General features: G+C 37.6%; 1 protein-coding gene and 1 pseudogene across 7 annotated transcripts; both read left to right on the forward strand.

The window, feature by feature from the left end:
- The first annotated feature begins 9962 nt into the window (after positions 1-9962).
- Positions 9963-13395, forward strand: LOC121799926. 7 transcript variants are annotated; one of them, XR_006050390.1, is made up of 6 exons: positions 9963-10328; positions 10439-10553; positions 10661-10775; positions 10943-11854; positions 11929-12565; positions 12983-13395. XR_006050390.1 is itself a non-coding variant. In XM_042199445.1 (6 exons), exons 1-5 carry the CDS (start codon positions 10228-10230, stop codon positions 12018-12020), a joined length of 1335 nt encoding a protein of 444 aa, XP_042055379.1. In that variant the 5' UTR covers positions 9963-10227; the 3' UTR covers positions 12021-12044; positions 12379-13395. The 7 variants fall into 7 exon arrangements, 4 of the variants coding, with proteins under 4 accessions (XP_042055379.1, XP_042055381.1, XP_042055378.1 ...); XM_042199445.1 differs by having other exon boundaries at positions 11929-12044; positions 12379-13395; XM_042199447.1 differs by having other exon boundaries at positions 11929-12044.
- An 8412-nt stretch (positions 13396-21807) lies between these two features.
- LOC121801121 lies at positions 21808-23638 on the forward strand (annotated as a pseudogene).
- The last annotated feature ends 790 nt before the right edge of the window (positions 23639-24428 follow it).

Below are 24428 nucleotides of genomic sequence, written 5' to 3' on the forward strand. Positions count from 1 at the left end.
ATTGGGCGCGGCGAAAAAGCCGGACGAAAAAAAGTAGGACGAGCTCTCATCCGTGAACTAGCACCGTTAGCCGATCGCTAGTCAGCTATTGCGCGGACAAGCGATCGGCTAGCCGATTTTTTTATTTTTATTTAATTTTTTATTTATACTCTATATTTATAACTCATTGCACTTCATTTTTTTCTAATATTTGATTAACACCAACAATTAAAATGCATTAATCAGATTTGTCAATTTATTTACTTGGCTAGGGCGTCGGCTAGTCTTAGTGCTAGCCTATTACTGGATTGTGGGAAGTTCTAATGATGTGGCAGGCTATGAGAAGTCTTAATAACGTGGCAGGGGGTGTTTTTGGTTAGTTAGGCCATCCACAATAGGAATAGCCCAGCAATAGCCCAGCCATAGCCCAGCCACTGCCACATCATCAGCACTAAAAATCCTCCTGCAACATCATAAATAGCCCAGCCATAGCCTAGCCACATCATAAATAGCCCAGCCACATCAATAGCCATATCACTAATAACAATTATATAAAATGACATAATTAACAATCACACAATATACGAAATTTAATTTACGAGACATATACGGGAAAAGTTTAATAATACTATTAAAATTTAAAAAAGTACAATAATTTAAAAAAAGTACATTAATTTTAAAAAAAAATACATTAATAAAAAAGAGTGACAATTCACTCCTCGTTAAAACAAGTGGTGCGAATGAAAATGACGAGCAAAGCGCGTATATATAGTGTTTCGGAAAAAAAAAAATTAATTTTCGCGCTGGGCGGTGCGCTGGGCGATCCGGGAGCTGCAATAGCGCCGAAAGGACCGCCCAGCCGACCGCCCAGCGCCACGCCACCGCCCAGCGCTGCGCGGTTTCTCTCTCCAGTCAGCGGCTGGGCGGCTGCAATAGACCGCCCAGCGAACCGCCCAGCGCCGGCGCTCGGCTGGGCGGTCGCTGGGCGGTTATTGTGGATGGTCTTATAGTGATATGCTATTGGCTCGAGCCTCTTATTGTGGAGGCTCTAAGACCGGTGTTTTTATTTATATATATTTGCATTAAATTTTAAGTAAATAATTTTAGCGTAATGATTAATTGTCCGCTACAGGAGAGTGAATGTGATGGATGAGAGCTTGATCATGGATGATGTGAAGGAGAAGCTCTGCTCTGTCTCCCTCAAGATTGCGCGGTGTGGTATTGTATTCTCTTCCCCTCTTTCTAAGAGCATCTCCAGTGGGCGGATGTCCCACTCGGACATTCACTAAGACATCTCGAAAACACCTCCCGCCACGTCACTAGGACTTCTCATCCCACTGCCACGTCACTAGGACATCCCCTTCACAATCCGCTCTTCCCATCGCCCTTCCCACTAAGACTTCCCGCAATAAAAAAATCACAAATTCACAAATAAAACAATTTACGTTTACGGAAATAAAATTTCAACACGAATACGAACGGGAAAAATTAATAACTTCATTTAAAAAAAACATACATGATTTGAAAAAAAAATTACATAGTAATAAAACAAAAAAAAGTACTAACATCAACGTCAACCCTTCCACGTCCAAACCTCTTCGATAATATTGTTCTGAAGTCGAACACGGGCATCTGTTTGCCGCATGTCGGCAAATGCACGCATCCGCTCGACCTCTCCATGAGGTACCCCCATATTCACATTCGCGGTGGCCACGCCGTGACTTGGACCTGCACCCGTATCATCTTCATTGGTCCACTGAGTCAGTTCCACACCTTCATTTTCGACAATCATGTTGTGCATTATGATACATGCGTACATGACATCGCCGATGTTGGGAATATACCACTGCCGTGCAGGACCCTTGACTACCGCCCATCGACTCTGGAGCACACCAAATGCCCGCTCCACATCCTTGCGCGCTGCTTCCTGACGGCTCGCAAAGTATGACTTCTTTTGTCCGAGCGGATGCTTGATTGTCTTCACAAAGACGGGCCAGTTTGGGTATATCCCATCCGCCAAATAGTATCACATATTGTGCTGGTTGCCGTTGGCGACGAAACTGATGGCGGGACCAACGCCCGCGCATTGAGCATTGAACATGGGCGACGACTGGAGAACGTTGATGTCGTTGTTCGACCCGGCGACTCCAAAATAAGCATGTCATATCCACAGCCGGTAGTCAGCTACAGCTTCTAGGATCATTGTGGGATGCTTGGCTTTGAAGCCAGTAGTGTACATCCCTTCCAGGCGGCGGGGCAGTTCTTCTACTCCCAATGCATACAATATATGCTGCCCAACATCCCAGGGAACCCGTGGACCGACCCATGCATATCTACCAGACTCTGGCAGTCTTCGGGGCTCGGACTCTGAAGATGCCGCTCACCGAATATCGCTCTCACACCCGCGCAAAAATTCTGCAGACACTCGACGGCTGTCGACTCGCCAATGTGGAGGTACTCGTCGAACATGTCGGCCGCGCCTTCATACGCCAGTTGTCTGATTGCGACAGTGCACTTCTGCAAGGGCGTGAGTCCGGGTTTGCCAGCTGCATCCTCCCTGATCCTAAAATACAAGTATCTTCTCTCTAAAGCACCCACGATGTGCAGAAACAGCGGACGATGCATCCTAAAGCGTCGCCGGAATAAGGCTTCCCCAAAACGCAGTTGCGGAGCGAAGTAGTCTGCATACAACCGAATATGTGCAGCAATGTGGTCACGGGGTACTGTAGTTCGACGATGGATCGGCCGAGGTACCGCAGCCTGCTGCCGCCGCTGCTCCCTCTGCTGTAGCAGCCTATCTATCGCACCTTCCACAGCGACCTCCAATTCATTCTCGCTATTACTGTCACTAGACATTCTAGATATACTTGAAATTAGAGATGTAGAGAGAGAAACTTGTTAACACAAGTGGTGCGAATGAAATAAAATTCAACGAGCCGTATATATAGAGTTTAAAAAAAATAAAAAAAAAATTTAAAAATCGGACGTCCGACCCACGCCACAATGGCGGACGTCCGCCCGCCCGTCGCGCCGACGTCCGAGGACACCCCGACATCCTCACGGGACGTCCGTATCCGACCTTCCCTGCCACAATGGCGGACGTCCCGGTCGCCCGTCGCCCACGTCCGACCGGACGTCCGCTATTGGAGATGATCTAATTGTTTTTTGTTTACCTAATTCTGGATTATGAATCTTAATTGGGGATTGGTGAACATTCACAAGTTTTTGCTTCGTGTTGTTCGTTTCTGCGTATTTTGGATTTTACACGATTAGCTTCGGCAGTTTGAAACATTTATGCTCTGATAAGTTTGAATTACAACAATGTGTTTGTGCAAAGTTTAGTGGAACACATAAATGCTTGTATGTGATCACTTGATTAAAATGAGGCCAAGTTTAAGAGATAAATGTTGGCATCTGATCTCTCCATTGGCACCACTGGAAATTAGTTTTAGAAATTTAGTTCCTGAAATGAGTCTAAAACTGATCAGTATTGTACTTTTTTGCTCTGGTTGGGTATTTCTTAGGTTGTAGTTGGAGAGCAAATGTGCAATTAGAAGACAAGTTTAAAAGGAAATTGTAAAGGAAGTTTAGAGTGTTTTCCATTGTAGAGGATAATAAGGAGAAAAGAGATGACATCTTCAGCACATGGAAGCAAGTTTGGTGCACATACTAGGATCCTTCTAAACAATGTATATTTCGGATTTTGGATAGTTGTTATGGGTGATTCTTTCGTTATCCGTACAGTGTTTAGATGAAAACTGTGTACTAATCTTCAGACTGGAAGGGATTAGATTGATTCATTCCGATATAAACAAAGACAATACCAATCTGATAAGAACTGTAACCACATTTGATCTTAGCCAAAAAGGCGAAGATAGGTGTACGACATATCCGTGGTTTGTATTGCTAGAGTATGAAAAGCTTAACTTGATTACTAATTTACAACCCGACTGTTATTTAACACAGCGGGCTATAGCTGTAAGGGTATTTGATATCTATATGTGGATCTGGAGCTTCAGTACTATCAGTTTGATGCTGAACAATAAAACATTCATTGCCATGATTAGGTAATTGTCTTGTTCAAATGTGCAATAATGTAATGCAATCTTACCCTTTGATCAGGAATTAATAGTGTTATTGAACAATGTAAATTCTCATTATGTGAACATCATTTTGCAAGTTTCCTGTGTATGACTTGAGAAGCTTCTCCTTATTTACTTGCTTGAAATCAGCTTTCAGGAGATCTGGAAAAGGCAATTAGCTTAGGTGTAGTTATGTGCTTCTAGATGGCATCACTCATATGAAGGGCTTTGAGTAAGATCTCGATGAAACAAAGCGATACTTCCCCTTAGATGAAGATGAATCCCCTTCTTCCCCATGGCAGTGAGCCCAGTGACTACCCCCTCATAAACGAAACACTGACCTAACAAAAACAGTAGAGATTGATTTCTTCATAATGTTTAAACTTTATCAGTTTTCAAACTTTTAGTCACTGTCCCTTTCTGCAGGAATTTCCCTTGACGAATGAGCTGTTCCTCGTCCCAGAGATAATAACTCTACCAGCTGATTTGGGTCGGTCATTCTTGTCCATACTTTGAACTCGAACTTTAGACAAGTAATACTTGAGATTTAGGCCATCACATAATTATGTTTTGTTTTAGCTGTTCAGTTTTGTAGCAACAACCCAGAGCTATTACATAATTGATGAAGTCCTTTTGCTAACCATGTTTCTCAGGAATGAACAAGGCAAGACTTGTGGAATGCATTGTTCGAGCTGTCAATTCGTGTCATCCTCATCTACACCCCTGTTATATGAGAGGTAATGATTCTGTTTCGTCACCTATTATGTGATCAATAGTTATACTTCGACCTAAAATATTGTTCTGATTTCACCAATTGAGTGTCTATGAAACACGAGATATTAAAGATGTATCGACTAAACGCCTGGATTTCATGTTTGGTCACACTTCTTATCCTTGAATTGTTTCCTACTTTGTAGGCCATGGAGGCGTACAAATCGAAATCCATGGAGAACACGTCACCACTAATGAAGAGTAACATCGATGGTATCAGGGTCGAACCGAGGTATACCCTAGACATGGATTTGTCTCCCCAATGGATATGTGATTGTGATTTCTTAGTTTAAATGAGGAAATTATTGATATACTTATGGTTGTGTTTGAGAAGTGCAAATGTCCTATGTTGATATTTCAGGGAATGAGGTGACAACTCTGGATTTTGAATTATCCTGTTATCATATAATGTCTACCGCTATATGTCTTCTCACTATTAATTTTAGGGACTACTATTATTTTTCTTGTCCGTTTACAGACTGTTTGTAACAATAATATGTTACCTAACTAAATTCTGAATATGACACTGATTATGACATGACATAATTGACTATATAAGCTTTTATTAATTCTGCTAGTGTCATTACCAACATGAATAGTAGTTTGCTTTATCCAATCTTATAAATGTATAATACTCCATTGGCCAGCCATATTAACCTTCACATTTTAAAAAATGTGAAGCAAACCGGGTTAAAATATAGTACTAGTAAACTATGAATTTTACTTTTTTTTATATTTTCTTAGAGAAATATGTGTTGAATCGGTTAATGAAGTGATATATCAAATACTACTAATATTCAAGTAAGATATATAATGACAAACATTCTACACTGACAAAATGAATAGTGGATAAAGATATAATATAGTACTATACCACTTAAAATAAAGTCAAACCATATATGAAATTTAAAAATTTTATTATGAATTCTTTAGAAGTAGTATCTGATATGAAAGTGGATGAAAATCAATGGCGGATAAAATAAAACACGCCGAAAACAACAAATACAAAACTAGAACCGAAATAGAAAATAAACTAATATTAACTCGAATAAATAATAGAGAAACAATCCTCTTAATGAGGTAGTATCAAACTATCGTTCACAAAACATGATTCCGTGGTTACTCACTCTCGTACTATAGTGAGATCGAACATAGTAAAATATGACATGTCTCCGGTGTTATAATAAGAGATTCAAAGGTGGTGTGACAACCAAAGCTGACAATTATATGAAGAATAGAACTGAACTTAACCCCAAAAATTAGGATGGAGCTATCGTACCATGAGCTCCACGCCATCTTTAAAAGTCGAATTCAATAGAGTTTTTTTTAGCATTATGAGCCAATAGCTATGACATTCGACCCACAGCCCATGTGGGTTCTTCCATGGTACAAACACATTGTCTACTATTTCATCAATCATCATAAACTAAGAATATCTTTTTAGGGATGTTGTTCAGAAATTTTCCCAAACAATCTATTATTGCTGAACTGGGAATGTTACAAGAATAATTACGGTTAATCAGTGTTGCTCCTAAAAAAAATGATAAGTGTAAGACATTGAAAAATGGATCTTCAAAAATTACTTCTACCTTAAATACTTGTATGGCATAAAACATAGGCTACTATTTTTGGTTTCATAATAGCTTTGGTGAAAATGATAACTCGAGCTTTTGTGATATCTTGCGCCTACTAATTACTGGAGTATATTTTTTAGCTTGTACGCGAAAATGAATATATTCTTTTGTGATATTAAAAAAGTCAAATGGACGAATTGCGCCAAAATGAATATATTCTTTTGTGATATTAAAAAAAGTCAAATGGACGAATTGCCTTAAACGTTATGCTGAATTCTGGTCATTCTAACTTTGAAAATCAAATTTGGATTTGTTTTGAAATTATCATATGCTAAATTTGTTTGGTGAAATTAAATATGGATATGATATCCAGGAAAGCATAAATGTGGATGCCACGTTTAATGAGTTAAACAGTGTCGTCTATCTATATAGACAATGACATCCTTTGATAAAAAAAATCGACGATTAAATTTTTGTTGTTGTGAAATAAGTAGTTACTACATAGTACAACCTAAAATTGATGATTATTTCAATATGATTTTTAAAATTAAAGAGTATGCTAAAATTTAGTACAATTTTAAAATTTGTCGGCAAATTATTAGCACAACATCTCAACGTCTATGATTTTTTATATTTCTAATATAAGGGCTAAGATCATATCCAATAGGACTTTAAAATCCAAATAGAATAATTAATTAGTGTAAATGGTTGCAGATTCTCTAATAGTTTAAAAATATATAAATTATAGGCTAATTCTTGTCATTATTATCAATTTTGAAGTGGTTAAAAACATAATTTCGCATAATATTGAATTTCGCCCAAATTAAATCCAAGATGGCATGCCGAAATATCTAAAATGATGTCTCTTGGTCTAGGCATTTTGGGATATTTAAACTAGACTAAATTGATATCATTTCATAAAAAATACTCTCTTCATTTCAATAAATATGAAACATTTATTTTTCGGCACTAAATTTTATATAGTGTTATCTAGTGAGTTAATGAAAAGAGAGGAATAAGTAGAGATGATGTTGTTTCCGTTTTAGAAAACGTTTCATTTTTAATGGAAAAAAGTGAGTGCATATAAAAAGTTCAAATGAAATGTAAAAAATTAAAATAATTAATCAATAAAACGACATGGTTTCAATGTGCTAACTTGCCATAATATACTCCATGCTTTTCACAGTAGTGGAGACATTTCTTTTTGCTCGCAATTTAAGAAAAATTGTGTTAAGCGAGTTAAGTAAATGAAGAATAAAATAAAAAAATGAAAAAGATAGAGAGTTAAAAAGAGAATAAAGTAAGAGAATGTAAAGTAAATGAGAAGAAATGTGTTCACTTTCACTAAAAAGAAAAAATGACTCCACTACTGTAGAACATACTAAAATTATAAAATGGCTCTACTATGTAACAAATGCAACTAAATTTGTCATATTATCTTCACATCATTTAAAATTATCACTTGACGCAGCGAAAAATTGGCTGCACACTAAAATTCATTAGTACTAGGTACAATATCTTTTTACTAGATTCAAAACTAATGGTAAACACAATAGACCTTCAAATAATCACAGTGAAAACTATATTTGGTACTCCCTCCGTTCCATGTTAATAGAGTCATTTTACCATTTTTGGAAGTTCCAAGTTAATTGAGTCATTTCTATATTTGGTAAAAAGTAACCCCCTCTCTTACTTTATTCTCTCTACATCTCTCTTACTTTATTCTCTCTTACTTTATTCACCAACCACTTAACACACTATTCTTAAACTCCGTGCCCAAAAGAAACGCCTCTATTAACAAGGAACGGAGGGAGTAGTAAATACACCTTTTTATGGCTAGCTCAATGGACACGTAGCAGTAGCATTTATCTTTATCCAAAAATTTATGTCTTTTTTTTTACTGTTCAACTCTTTAAATGCTTACCAAATTTCGGGGAATTTAATCGATCTACAAAAACAATAAATGAGTGGTCAACCCAGTATTGAATAATTATTAAAATTCGAGGACCATTATATGATTTGGACATCATCCATCTATTTCTGAGTACTATATGTTCACATTATATATTGATTCATGTAGTAAAGAAAAAGTAAAATTAATTGATACTTTTTTAAATAAGTTATAATTATTCAGTCACTTATATATGAACCACAAACTTTGAAATTTGCCGATTCAAACTGCCCCATCGCCTCTTCTCACCCCTATATGAATATATGAATTTTTAAATACATCTAGCGATATTCACTAAATGCTTCTCGAATTAAATATTTAAAATTACTCTATATATATTTTGCCAGAATCTATTACAATTTCCTTGCATCTTTGTGCATCAAAAACCGGATTTTATTTTATTTTATTTTATCGTGTACCATTAAAAATAAAAGTGAGTTAATTGCGATGCAAATGGAATGAGAAATAATGAGCTACGAATGAAGCATGATTAGTTGAAAAATAATGTGACTATAATGCAGACGAGATCTATTTAAAATAAGTTAATAATTAGAAACATGATTAGTAGAAAAATGAGACACAAAGGAAAGAGACTGCTCCCCAGCCATTTACACGTCAACTTCACAGCACAATAGGCAACCCACTAAATCCCCTCTAAACCTCCATTACCTATAACACATTTCTATATTCCATTCGATATAAACAATACTCCCTTGTTTTATTCTAAATTGAACATTTCTGATTTGACACGAGATTATCTCGTATTGATATTATATAAGTTAAGTGGAGAGAGAATAAAGTAGAAAAAATGATGTATATATTTTAAAAAATTTATCATTTAAAGTGAGACATCCTCCAAAGAAAAGTACTGTATATCATTTATAGTGGTGACAAACGGAGTAGTATATCTTTAGAGACGTTACTACAAGTTCTACCTAATCGTCAACTCTTCCAGGTGCAAACGTCCATGCCATCCTTGTTGAAGGTGTATACGTTCTAACAAAGGCAGAGCCATAAAATTATGTTGAAAGGAGCAAATATAAATGAATTTTAAGATTTGAGGAGTAGCATTTTGTGAATAAATTAACATAATATTTTTTTTATTAAATGTTATAGAATATAGAGTATACATATACAACCCTACCCAAAGTGTATATGACTATGACATCCCCACCTAAGCATTTGATAATATCCAGCTTTTAAATGAGAAGGGGTATTACATAGCTCGGGGATGATCGTTGATCAGGCTTTCAAAGTGTATGTTTACACAGATCAAAAATCTATTTAATTATATAATAATAATATTATGATTTTAATCATGCAACCTTTCTTATGTTAATACTAATATTTGTATTTTTAATTCAATCGCATACTCAATTGGAATTAATCAGAATATATAATGTTAAAACAAGCTATGAATAATAGAATGGTAAAAGAGTTAATGAATGAAATCCGAGATAAAAAAAAAAAGAAAAGAAAAGAAAAGTGATGGGTGAGTGAGCTAAATAGCGAGCAAGGAACATGTAAGAGACGGCCCATTGTTGATGCCGTGGATGGTCCACCACTCTCATATCTTGATTTTTGTGTATCAAGAAATGTGAAACATCAAACAAAGTAAAGGGTCGAGACTAGAGATAGTACAAAAATTGGGAGGTTGTGGGGGGCAACATCACTCCATCGCTAAAAAGCATTTATTGCTTGCACCCAAAACCAATTGCTAAAAGCCGCACCACCACCATCTCTCCCTCTACTCCCACCCCATACTACATACACCTCCGCGCCTCTCGATTCTTCACCAAATTCTCCTTTTCTCTTCCGGTTTTTCTTGATTGCGCCAACTGTTTGATATTTTGTGTAACTGAAGAAGAAGATGCCTAGGCCTGGACCCAGACCGTACGAGTGTGTGCGAAGAGCTTGGCATAGTGAGAGGCATCAACCCATGAGAGGTTTGGTTATCCAACAGATTTTCAGGTACTGGATGTTGGAATTTCCTTGTTTTTATAATATTTTTAAAAATAAAAATGTGTTCTTTATGTGAATTTGTTGATGTTTTTGAAAAAAAAAACTGTGTTCTTGAACAGGCTTGTACATGATAATCACTCTGCTGCGACTAAAAAGAACAGAGAATGGCAAGAGAAGCTGCCTCTTGTGGTTTTGAAAGCGGAGGAAATCATGTACTCCAAAGCCAACTCTGAGGTTTCCCCTTTTTCACTTTTCTCTTTGACCCCATTTTTGATTTGGTGTTGGTTGAGCTGAATTTTGCTATAATTGGTGTTTACTGATTATGTTTATGTGTTGGGTAGGCTGAATACTCGAATGTTGAGACACTATGGGACCGAGTGAATGATGTCGTCGACACGATTATTCGGAAAGATGAGAGCACCGAGACTGGGGAGCTTCTGCCACCCTGTGTTGAAGGTGGGCATTTTGTTCTCTGCATCTGTGTTTCCTTATTGATTGAGCTGAATTTTTGCCATAATTGGTGTTAATTGATTATGTTTGTAGTATGTTTTGGTACTAGTTTTAATGCTTGTTTATCGCCATGGTTTAATCGTTGCTATGTGCTATGGAATGGTGTTTTGCAGCTGCACTTAATCTAGGGTGTGTACCGGTAAGGGCGTCAAGGAGTGAGCGACACAACAATCCGAGAACTTACCTCAGATCTTCGTATCGAGAATGTAACAAAAACATGTCTCCGAGATCCCTAAACGACAATGTGAATGAACGGAATCCTGATTTGATGCACGCTGCCAAGATGCCCCAACATGTGGATTCATCTCGCTTAGTTTGGGAGTCTAACAACCGAATCACACCAAACAGTACTAACCAGCAGCAGCACATGGCTTCTTCATTTGAGAAGAAGCTTCATTGTGTTAGCAGTAGAAATGCTATGGAAGTGGAGCGTAGTAATGCTTGGCTGAGTAGAAGCTCGGTGTACCCCTTGTACTATGGGATGGATTTCAAACCTGAGGTTTGTCAGTTGGGTTTTCAGGTAGCTCAAAAGTCGGATTCTGTCATTATTGGTGTACCGGTGTTTTCATCGCCTGCTGAATCTGCCTCCGAGGTTGGGTGCTTACAGAATCTATTCCCTTATGGCGAAGATAAATTTTTTGGGAAAAGGACGTGTGAAGTAGCTTCCAAGGACACCAAAGGGAAGGGACCTCAGGCCGGCTTTGACTTGTCCCTGAGGTTGGGACTCTTTTCTGATTCGAATTCGGGCAGGGAAGACAGCTCTGGTTTCGTTAGTGATAGCCTTGGTCGTAGGTTATCTCCATATGAAGGCCTGCCGGTGGAGGAGTTCCCTTTCTTTCCTATGGAGCCTGCCCATAGCCAGATGTGGTTGCATAGAAGTAACCAGAACGAAGAGAGTGAGAATCAGAATGCGGAATTAGTTTCTAGAAAGCGTAAGCTATCTGTTAGTGGAGATTTAGGAAATGACCAATTTTTCTGGTCACAGGATTCAACTAACCGTTTTGTTGGTCAAATGAAAAGACCTGGTATGTAGAAATATGCCTTCTTTGTTGTGTTGCGCGATTATGTCTTTTCGAGAGAAAATGAAAAAAAATTGCAGATTGCATCTTTATGCAGTTGGAGTCTTTTATGCCACACTTCTCTGTCCGAGTTCTTAATTGGAAAGTATCAGACGCAGTTCGTGAAAATTAAGTGACCTGCACTGGAGGTCCTACGGTAATGATATGTTACATGTTTTAAGAAAATTGAATGGTCCTATTATGCAGAAATCTTATGTCTAGGGTTTATATTCTATTTATTACGCCTTTATAACATGACAGCATAGGCAACATTAGATTGAAGCATAACTGTGTATTCAATTATTCTGTAACAAAAGTTATTCTTATTTATAGTGGTAGCTGAGAAAAAGCTATGAATTTGCTAGTCAATTCATGATAGAAGAATAAATATTCGCCATACCTATCCACACTTCCACTTGTATCCGGCAGCAATTCATTGTTTTACTTCTCATTCTGTTGGCCCTTTACACTGGAGTGTTTTGCATTATTAGGCATGATCTTTGTGTTTCCGTAGCTGGTTCCTTTAACTATATGGAGAGAATTTACGCTCGTTGAGTGGAGAGATAACTAGAAGATTTGTTCCAGAGAAAGCACAAGACCTTCCCTCAGCAACCTCCTAGTAGCCGAATTATTTTACTGTGTCTAGGAACTCCATTGCTACGAACCATTGTTTTCACGGTGAGTAGGTACACAACTTGATGATATAGCTGGTTACTAATTACTAAGGTAGTTCTATTGCTGGTTTCTCCTTTTGTGTGATTTCATCATGTTGAAAGGTGGCTTATAACTTCTCTTTTTTTCGAGTGCTGTCACATTCCGCTGCGTTTTCACCTCCACGTGAAAAGAAATGAGGGAAACTCCACAGTAATTATGTGGAACTTGATGGATTTCTTGCATTTAAATGTCATGTGTAGCAGAAGTGTTTATCCCATCATGATTATGCATCTTTAATTCAATAGAAATTGTGCATCTTGTTTAGTGCATTATTCTTTTTACTGTTTGCTTGGACCATCAATGCATAGCTATTATCTTCTTGTAGTTAAATACATTTATTTGAGTTTGGTCCCCCTTTTTTTCTGATTGAGTGAAAAACAGCAAAAGATTGAAGTACAGAGGACAGGGGATTGAAGTACAGAGGACAGAGGTAAACTGTTTTTTTTTGAGGAAAACAGTGGGAGTTTTGTTTACAGTGAAATAAATATATTTATGTATTGAATGTGTTGTGGGCTTGAAATGGTTGAATTATTAAGGAGTTGTATTGTTTCATAAAAGTGGAGAGTGGTCCTTCAAAAGGATTGGTTGTCATGTGTGTGTGTTTTGATGTCACTTTATGTTCCCAATTGCAACCCAACATTACATTTGGCAGAAGAGGTGGGTTTTCACTTTAATCAATCACACCTCACCTCAATTATTCTTCACATTTTCCCCATTTATTATACTCCTACTATATTTTATGGCCTTTATTTGTGTAAGTTAATAGCCAAACAAGTCAAAAGTCATTGTGATTATTTAATTTATATTTTTTTTGTTTGTATGTGGTAGGAATGGATTGTATTAGGATGAAAACAGACATAAAATAGAAGACAACAAATAAACCTAACAAACTTATGTTTGAATCCAAGACTGAATATGGGTTGGTAAAGTAGATGTTGTGTGTGTTGGGTATTTCCATAACAGAATGCAAGGTCATAAATCAAAATTCATGGATTTAAAAATTAAATGAGGAATAAAAATGGTGAAGGGTCATCTAATTAATTTGATGAGTTTTGTTGATAAAAGTGACTAAAATATGTTAGGATGAACATGGAATGAAAAGGATAAAAACTTGTTGCCGGAACATCATACTCAACCAATTAGGATGTCATTAACACTCCAAGCGGCGGACGATAGAAGGAGCAAGGGATACAATTATATCACAAAACTATATTTTTAATAAGGGTAATAGTCGCTAAAGTCACTAACTTTGGTCATTTTCGAATTTTCCCATAAACTTTAAATATAGTCATTTATATCATAAATTTTAAGGAACTATGTAATTTTCCACTATTGGTCATCTAGCCAAACAACAGTTCTTTATGATGGCGTTCGATTGTCATGACTAATATCATGAGACTATCCATCTAGGATTAAGTTGTGAGATTATTTTTGTTGGAGAGGGAGGCTATGACTAATTATCATGAGACTATCCATCTAGGATTAAGTTGAAGGGTTTAATCTTATGAACCAAACATGATATATATTTAATCATGAGATTTAATCTTGTCAACCGAACACCTCCTATGTGTCTAAAAGTGTGTAGGAGTTAGGGCTTGGGATATTAGTAGATACTACCCCCGTCCCACGTTAAGTGTCACATTTAGTGTGAGCGCGAGTTTTAAGAAATGTAAAGAAAAGTGAGTTGAATAAGTTAGTGCATTATGAGTCCCACTTATATATATATATATATTAGTTTTATAATAAAATGTGAGTAGAATTGGTTGGTGGAATGTGAGGTCTACTTATCATTTATGGTAAAAGTGAAATGTGACTCTTATTGTGGGACGGACCGAAATGACAAAATGTGACACTTAATGTGGGACGAAGATAGTATGAATTATACTCCATCCATAAGCCAATACTTGTCTTAAGTTTCTATTTCGGCTCGTCTATTAATGCTAGTCTAATTTTATTTTTACTACTCTTAAGTTTCTCCATGTATATGTATACTCTATAACATTTAATAATAATAAAATATTATGTTAATTTATTCACAAAATGTTACTCCTCAAATCTTAAAATTCATTTATATTTGCTCCTTTCAACATATTTGTTTTGTAGTGGTATGCACCTTCAATAAGGATGACATGGACGTTTGCACCTAGAAGAGTTGATGATTAGGTAGAACTTGTACTAACGTCTCTAAAAGATATAGTTGGTTTGTCCCACTATAAATGATATACATTACTTTTCTTTTGAGGATGTCTCACTTTAAATGATAAATTTTTTAAAATTTAAATATCATTCGTTCTACTTTATTCTTTCTCCACTTAACTTATATAATAACACTACATAAAATTTCGGGCTTGGGATATAGATATGAATTTATGGTCTCATTTTACTCACATTTTATTAAAAAATTAATATATAAAAATAGAATTTATATTTTACTAATTTTTTCCACTTACTTCTCCTTATATATTTCTAAAAAACTCAAAATAAGTCAATTTAAGCCTAGTATATTGGGCCGACGGGACTATAAAAGAATCCTAAATTTCAAACATGCCCCCTTATGCTAAATTGCTAGTGCTATTGCTAGGATTAACTTAGTAGTAGTAGAGACTGTCTAAATTTAACGCTTAGGATTTGGTGCGTATGTATTTAATTCTTAAGAGTTAATGCATAATTGATAAAATAATAAAGAATGGAAGAAAAAGTAGTGAAAATAGTTTTAATGTGTAAATGATAAAATGAGAGAGAGTGATAAAAAAGTGATGAAAATAGTGTTAATTTTATTAATAGTGTTAGTAATGTTTGAAACTTTTTATTTATAAAATTATCTAATTTTAGTACGACCTAAAATATAAACTAATTTACTGTATTTATTTCGGACGGATGTAGTGCTTTAATATTTAATCAAGTGTTTTCTTCAAAAAAAATCCATAGTTAAATCTATTTGTTTATTTTAATTGATCACTCTCTAATTATTTTTCTCATCAACATTTTTTCTCGCTCGCAGCTTCTACTATTTATCTTGCATGCAGCAGCTTATGACAAAGACGGCATCATTATGATTAATTAGGAGTATTATAAATTACAACCTTAGTCAGTGACAATAAAGAAATCCAGTCGTAAATGTACAACGAATCATGAATTATTATACATTACAAACCTTTGAAAATAGCGAAAGATAGTGTCAAGCAAGAAATAGAAAGATAGTCAAACACTACTATCCTAATATAATACTCCCCGTCACATTAAAAATAAAATATATATTCTTTTTTATTTATCTTATTAAAAATAAAACGTATCCTAAAATGAAAATACTAGCATCATCTCGATATATTCATCCCTTTTACTTTATTCTTTCCTTATTAACTCACAAAACAACACAATGTAAAATCTGATGCCGATAAATAAATGTTTCATTTATAAGAGCATCCACAATAAGAAACGCCCAGCTAGGGCTGGCAAATCGTGCGGATTGGGTCGCTATCGGGTCAACCCAATATCGACCCAACCTTATCGGGTCCCAACCCAACCCAACCCAACCCAACCCAACCCAACCCAACCCAAATCATCGTGTTCTTATCGGGTTCAACCCAAACAGATTCATGTCGGATTCGTGCGGATATCGTGTCATCCAAAAAAATATATAGGTCGTGTCGGATTCGTGCGGATTTCGTGTCATCCAAAAAATATTGGTCATCTTTTAATGATAGTAAGTAGGGATGTCAATGTAGCTCGTAACCCGTGGGCTGGCCCGAATAGTCCGCCAAATTTATAGGGTTATGGTCGGAAATTTCTAGCCCGATAAAATTAAAACCCCATAAGACCACACCCGATTACCCGCAACCCGATAGGGCCAGACCCGAAAACCCAATAAAATTTCTACTTATTCTATTTTTTACTCTTAATTCGACACTTCATTGAGTAATTTCTATTATATATTGAATTTTTATTAATATAATAATTATTAAATAAATTAAACTCACTAAAAGAATACTTAAATTTCTAAAACATGCATTAAAATTTCACGAAACATCGCAAATGTTAGTATTTGATCATGTTTATGATTGAGTTTAAGCATATATCTCAAATATATAATAATTAAATATTTTATATTTTATAAATATAACTAATTTTCATCATGATTTATCGGATTGTTCATATCTTAATCTTATTGGTAGCAATCCGATTAACCCGTTGGGCTAGCCGAAACCCGAGCTTTTAGGGTTATGGTTGAACTTTTTAAACCCAAAAGAAATCACAACCCGGCAAGCCCGCACCGATTAAACCGTAACCCGAGTAGGGTTGGCCCGAAACCCGATAGACCGGCCGGATTGACATCCCTAATAATAAGTCACTACACAATATATACGCTATACGATAACGACCGAGATATGATATTATATAATTAAAATTTGATATTACACGATAAAATAAGATATTACAAAATTAAAATAATTAATTTAAATAATTTTTAAATCCAAATAATAAAATTAAAGTATATTAAAATTAAATCTAACTAATAAAGTTAAAATAATTAAAATAATTATTTTTTAATAAAATTTAAGTATGCAGTAATATTTTTTTATCATAAAAAATAATTGATAATAGTATTAATCATATTTTTACTAATAAAATTAAAATTATAATATTTTTTAATTAATAAAAATAATTTAAAATTAAAATTTAATATATTATTTTTATTAATAAAAATAATCAAATATTTTTTTTTTCTTAACGGATAACCCAACCCGACCCAAATCTAGCCCAACCCAACCCAAAATTTCCGGGTTCTTATTGGGTCGACCCTATAAGGACCCAAATCCTAAACGTGCGTGTTCGTGTTGGGTTAATTTCGTGCGGATTCGTGTCGGATTATCGTGTCAGATCAAAAATTGCCAGCCCTAATTGCCCAGCCATAGCTTAGCCACAAACTCCTCCTGCCACATCATCATCACTAAAAATCCTCCTGCCACATCATCAAGACAAGTAAATAGCCTAGCAATAGCCTAACCATAGCCTAGCCACATCACTCCTAATTATATAAAACAAATAATAATTGACAATCACACAAAATACGGAATTAAATTTACGACACAGATACGTGAAAACTCAATAATAATATTAAATTTTAAAAAAGTACATTAATTAAAGAAACACAACTAATAATGAGTTTGTCCCACATCGAAAGTGGAACATAAAACATTCTAGGATGTCTCTATAAAAGAGAAACAACCAAGAATGAGTTTCATAAAAAAATACATTAAATAAAAAAATTTTAAAATCCGATGGGCGATGCGCTAGGCGATCCGGAGGCTGCAATGGAGTCGAGCGGATCTCCTAGCGCCACAAATCGCCTAGCACTAGGCGGTTTTTTTATCCGAAAACAGCTAGGCGGTTGCAATGGTTCGCCTAGCGCACCGCCTAGCGCCGGCGCTCGGCTAGGCGGTGCGCTAGGCGCCATTGCGGATGCTCTAATGGGATTCTAGTCACTGCTCACCCTAAAAAAAGAATCATTATGTCGCAATGGTCATCACATGATCACATTAATTATTGAACTAAGTTATTGCAAATTTACGCCGTCCGTCGACTTTTCCTCAACATTCAACATAATTCAACAAACGTAACATATAATATTTGAGTGACATTAATAAAAAAAAGCATGTGATAATAAATCCCGTTCACGAGGTCTGGTAGGGTAGTTTGGTTGTTTTCCTCCTGAACATCCTCCCCCTGAATGGTTTCTCCCCACAGAGGTAGCCAATTTAGTGCGTCACTATTTGGATTCTCACTCTCCCCCTGACCACTAGACTGGCTATAGAAGTACTCACTTTCCACAAAGTCACAGTTCATAGATACGTACATGCGATCTGTTGACGGATCATAACATCTATACCCTTTCTGATTCTTCCCATAACCCAAGAAGACACATTTTACTGCACATGGTGAGAATTTGTCTCTATCATGTTTGGGTATGTGAGCAAAAACTGAGCAACCGAAAATTTTGGGTTCAAGTTGGAGTGATGAAGGTGTCGAGTGGTGGGAAGAGAAGACCTCTAGGGGGGTTTTGAAGTTTAGGATTCCTGTGGGAAGACGGTTGAGGAGGTAAACGGCTGTTGCGATAGCTTCCGGCCAAAAAGATTTAGGAACGTTGGACTCGATTAGGAGAGCACGGGTGATCTCAAGGATGTATCGGTTTTTTCGTTCGGCTACCCCATTTTGTTCTGGTGTATATGCACACGAGGTTTGGTGGACAAGACCTTTTTCTGTGAAGAAGGTTTTCATTCTAGAGTTCACATATTCCCTCCCATTGTCAGATCTAAGGATTTGAATTTTGGAGTTGTATTGAGTTTGGACGAGACTGTAGAACTCAGTAAATTTTTCAAAGACTTCGGATTTTGTTTTCAAAAAATAAATCCAGGTCATCCGAGAAAAATCATCAATAAACAACAGAAAATATCGAAAACCTTGTCCCCCAGTAACCGGGGCTGGACCCCACACATCAGAGTGAACCAAAGCAAATGGGGATTTTTCCCTAGTATTGTTCAATTTGAAGGAATGTCTATGACTTTTTTGCCAAAACACAGGTTTCACAATTCAAAACATGCGAAGAAGAAACTAACTCGGGAAAGAGTAGATGGAGATATCCTATAGATGGGTGTCCTAACCGGCGATGCAAGAGCCAAATTTGTCTGTCTTTTAGCCCGTGAGTTAGCATTGCAGTACCCCGTTGGGCTATCTCATCCACGTAGTACAGTCCATGTCGCTCAGTGCCACGCCCAACTATCATCCCCGTCTTGATATCCTGTAACATGCAAAAACGAGGCTGCATTAGTAATTTGCAGTTGAGGTCTTTTGTAACATGACTCACAGACAAAAGCTTATGGGACAAAGAAGGAACATAAAGACAGTTTGAGAGGCAAAGGGTTGGTGAAATAGTGATAGTTCCCGCCCCCTCTACTTGTGCTAATTCCCCACTAGCTGTTTGAACATAATTTTTTGTGGATTGGGAAATATTGAGGAAATCCGAGGCATCAAAAGACATTGTGTCGGTTGCCCCACAGTCAAAAATACAGTGGTAGTCTTTGGGTCCTAAGCTTGAGGATGATGAGTACGCTAGAGCTTGGTATGAGTTTGAGCATGAAATGGAAGGCTGGAATTCGAAATTGAGATTTAGGGGTGTTTTTTCGGATTTTTCAAAAGTCTGAGGTGCCGTTCTGGAATTTGGGACAGATTTGGGTGTATTTTGCAATTTCTTGGTCAATTGGGGCTTATTGTGAGATAAAGGGTTTGACTGGGGGTTATTGTGGGAGGCATTTTTTGGGTGGGGTTTGTTTCGGTATAGGACCGGACTGGGGGGGCTTTTGTGCAAAAAAAGAAAAGAGGTAAAATATCCCCCTCCTCTTCGATTCAGCCCTAGACGCCTTCTTGTGGTTTCCGCCTTAACTCTAGCCGCCTCATCTGAGGCGGCTGCTTCGACCGGAGCCCCGCTTCCTCCCCGGTTACACACTCTGCTCTCCCTCTCCGTCGAACCCTCGTTTTTACCTTGTGTCCAATTTTTGGTGGTAGCAATCGACACTTTGGCTGTGTTGAGTGAACGAGGTGTGCTGTCGGTGGGGTTTTCGCTGGTTCCGCCGCCGCCGTTGAGGAGGTGTGGAGGTGGAGGAGGTGGCGGCTTGGAGTTGTTGCAGACGCTGCCCGTCGCTCCGTCGGCGTAGGTGACTCTGTCACCGCCCGCAACCGCCGCTGCTGCCCTTCCACCGCTACTGCCGCCGCCGCGTTTCCCACTCCGTGTATGTTTCGTCTCTTGCCACCAATCGGGGTACCCGTGGAGATGAAAACACGTCTCCTGAGTGTGACGTTTTCCTCCACAGTGTGAGCAAGTTAACTTGCTCTTATCTTCTTCTGTCTTTCGATTCGTGCTGAATTTGGTTGCCGGTGGATGGAATGGTCGGCTCCGGTTGAACGCTCCAAGTCCGGTGGCAATTCCCGATTGGTCAGATTGGACAGCTTCTTGTTTGAGCACCTTGTCATTGACCGCTTCTCTTCTCACCATTCCGTAAGCTTTTCGGACAGTTGGTAAGGGATCCTGATTTAGAATTTCTCGTCTGATCTTATCGTACCTTTCATCTAGGGCCCAAACGAATTGATATAATCTATGCCGTTGAATGTGTTTGTTGTATTTGTCGATGCTTTTGGGGCTGTCCATGGGGTTGGGGTCTCTGGCATCAATTGAAATCCATAGATCTTGGAATTTATTCCAAAGGGCTTCCAAAGTCATCTCTCCTTGCTTCATTGACATGGCTTGTCTGTGTAGGTCATGAACTTGGAATGGATCTGCTCCACTCCCATATGTGATAGCCAGACCTTCCCACAAGTCTTTGGCTGTCTTGTATTGGGATACTTCGTTTACAAGGCTGGTTTCGAGATTGCTGATAATCCAATTGAAACAGCAGTGATCCCGTTGCTGCCATTTCGAGTAGCCGGGGTCGTCGGATGGAGGGGGGTCTGAACCTCCAGAGATGTGAGACGTCAGCCCCTTTCCCCCTATTGCTCTCTCCATCAAATTGGCCCAAAGGGGATAATTATCCCCATTGAGTTTGGTTTTCAGGTTGATCTCTCCTAATGACTCCAGTTGCGGTTGCGGCTGTTTTGTGGAGCTTTCGGACTTGTTTCCTGTTTTATTCATGAATTTCATGAATTCGGCAAATTGTGCCGCAAAATCTGCCATGGTTTCTGTTGGGATTGGTTTAGTATTTTCTGTGTCAGAATCTGACATCTTTGGTTTTGGTTTTGTTATTGCAGGGATAATGAAGGAAAGGCCGAGAAGGGTATGGGACTATGATGACATTGCTCTGAGTCCCCAAATTGAAATTCCCTGCTCTGATACCATCTTAAAGATGGTAATCGAGAGAGGTATAGATAAGATGGTAAGGCATATTGAGAGTAGGAAGTAGGAAGATATATGTTTTGTATGGTTTTTTCTTATTTTTGAAATGCTCATCTCCCTAGTATTTATAGGGAGATTTGAGTCCCTTGGTGTACAACAATTAAATGTACATTGGAACTACATCAAACTAGGGACTAAACACACAATGAATATGGGCGGTTGTCTAGGAACTTCTATCGTAATAAATGAGGGCGGCCATTTATGATTTGTTTTTCCAACAACTATATAATGCTACAATCCGATCAATGAAAGCAAGGCACAAAAAATGTCGACGGCGGATGAAGAAGCGCGCAAGATAGCGATCGAATACGCTTCCGGCGCGGTGCTTCCGATGGTGGTGAAAGCCGCCGTCGAGCTCGATCTCTTCTAGCTCATCAACAACGCCGACCGCATTTCGGCTGCGGAGCTTGCCGCTCAGCTTCCGACGACCAACCCCGGCGCCGCGGCCACGCTTGAGAAAATCCGCCGCCTCCTCACCGGCCACTCCATCCTGAGGTGCGAAGGCGGAGACGAGCGCCGCTACGCTCTCTCGGCGGTGGGGAAGTTCTTCATCAAGAACGAAGAAGTCGGCTCGTGCTGCGCCGCCTCTTTGATGACCCAAGATAAGGTGCTCATGGAGAGCTGGTAAGTCATTTTCTTACTTGTATTAATTAATGTTTGATACTATTAAATAGTATAAGTAAAGTTGTTGACAATTTAAACTAGAAAAATAACATATAACTGTCCCACATCGGTGTTAAAAGAAAACTGAAACTAGTATATAAATCCCATGGGCCACTCCTCCTATCACCAGTTGGTTTTAGGATGGAACCCATGGATTTCTATCATGGTATTAGAGCGGGTCGCCGACTGTGGGTTAAATTTAACTGACCCACCAGTATATCTGGGCCGAAACCAAAAAATTGACTGACGCAACAGTATATCTGTACTTAAAAATTTGGGCCAAAGTCCAACTCCTTCAAGGTTCACCTTGAAGGGCTGCTGGACTTAAAAATTTGGGCCAAAGTCCAACCCCTCCAATGTTCATAGAGCAAAGGACTGAAATCCTTGTGTCAGTGGTTCGAATCCACTTCTAAGCGGGCGAAGGGCAATTGGAACTAGAAAAATAACATATAACTGTCCCACATCGGTATTTCTATGAAAAGTGAAAGTTTTATTAGTAGAACTTACTACTATTACTTAATAATATAATGTGTGATGAATGAATAGGTATCATCTAAAAGATGCGGTGTTGGAGGGAGGCATCCCTTTCGAGAGAGCACATGGAATGAGTATATTTGAGTATGCATCTAAGGAGGCCAGACTAAGCAAGGTTATAAACCAGGCTATGGCTGAATCGGTTTTTATGTACAAGAAACTTATGGAGGTGTACAACAATTTTGAGGGTATTGAAAGCGTGGTTGATGTTGGTGGGGGAACTGGAGCATTGCTTAGCATCATCGTTTCCAACAATCCTTCCGTCAAGGGTATCAATTTTGATTTGCCACATGTCATTCAACAAGCTCCATCTTACCCAGGTCTATTTCTCTCAATCAATCATATTTTTCAATTTATATATACGTGTATCTAAGTTACATATATTGCTATATGGGTTCAGGTATAGAGCATGTCGGAGGAGATATGTTTGCCGGTGTGCCCAAAGGAGATGCAATTCTCATGAAGGTACATTATAAAGTCCATTATGTTATAAATGACACCAAGATTTTACATTTTGGCTCCTTCCGTTTCTTTTTTACTTATCCATCTTTCAATTAATAATACTTAAATTATTTTACTTTTATCAGAATGTTTTGCATAACTGGGATGACGCAAAATGTGTGAAAATTCTGGAAAACTGCAAAGAATCTCTAGCAGAAAACGGGAAGGTGGTAATTGTCGAAAGTGTCCTTTTGGAGAACCCGAAGAGTGGGGAAACTGCAGTGGAGTTGTTGAATTTGCTGATGTGGAGCTATAATTCGGGAGGGAAGGAGAGGACAGAAACGGAATTTCGCATCTTGGGAAAGCAAGCGGGATTCCAAGGATTCCGCAAAGCCTGCTGTGCTGCTGGTTCTTGGTTCATGGAATTTTACAATTCAAGTGCTGAATTTCCAATATAAAGGAGTTCTTGATTTTGTTTGTGTTTAGCTTTTCCATTGGAGAACATTCTTCAATCAATTAAAATAATAAGTTTGTTTTTATAATGCGTGACATGAATCTCATGTATTGTTGTAATTCTTTGGTATTTTCATTTATAAAAACAGTAATTTGTGATTTAATTATTGAGTTGTTTAATCATGCACGTAACTTCCACCCAACCCCATTTCACATTAAGTTAGAATAATTTTAGTTAATTATAGGAATGTGTTTTATACGGAAAATGTATTTATCGTACGCACTTATTTAGATTATCCATTCACTTTAAAAAATACTCCTAAATGACTATGATTCGAATTGTTGTGAGTTGAAACTTGGCAAAACGACTTACTCAATTTAAATCTACACAGTAAATTAAATTTTCAAGCAGTGCTTTTTCCTAATAAAAAGTTACAATACATGGTGTTGTTGATATGTGAAGATTTTGTTAAATTCAATTCGATACATAGGGTTGATTGAAAAAAGAATTGCGATAAACATAATTTTCTCATGTAAACATGATTTTTGGGAACAAAGCGGCATCGTTATTATAGGGATCCGACTTATTCTGGATTCACTATTTACCGAGACCTCTTTTTTCTTGTACAAGATAGCTCAGTTAAAATATCAAACTCGCGACTGATTTTACAAATGAACTAGCTATTACAACAGTTTATAGCTATCTAACTCGGACCACGCACTCCTTGACCGGATGCGTCTCTGGACCTCTGAGTAACCTGCACACTCAAATCAATAGTCAGTAACACAAGAGAG

The sequence above is a fragment of the Salvia splendens genome, chromosome 4, assembly GCF_004379255.2.
Source record: "Salvia splendens isolate huo1 chromosome 4, SspV2, whole genome shotgun sequence".
Classification (NCBI taxonomy): domain Eukaryota; kingdom Viridiplantae; phylum Streptophyta; class Magnoliopsida; order Lamiales; family Lamiaceae; genus Salvia; species Salvia splendens.

Excerpts from the sequence above, each read along its gene's own strand:
- LOC121799926 (XM_042199444.1), top strand. The coding sequence starts at position 10,228 with ATGCCTAGGCCTGGACCCAGACCGTACGAGTGTGTGCGAAGAGCTTGG. Across the intron at positions 10,329-10,438 it reads GTTATCCAACAGATTTTCAG|GCTTGTACATGATAATCACT; the intron begins GTACTGGATGTT and ends GTTCTTGAACAG. Across the intron at positions 10,776-10,942 it reads TCTGCCACCCTGTGTTGAAG|CTGCACTTAATCTAGGGTGT; the intron begins GTGGGCATTTTG and ends GGTGTTTTGCAG.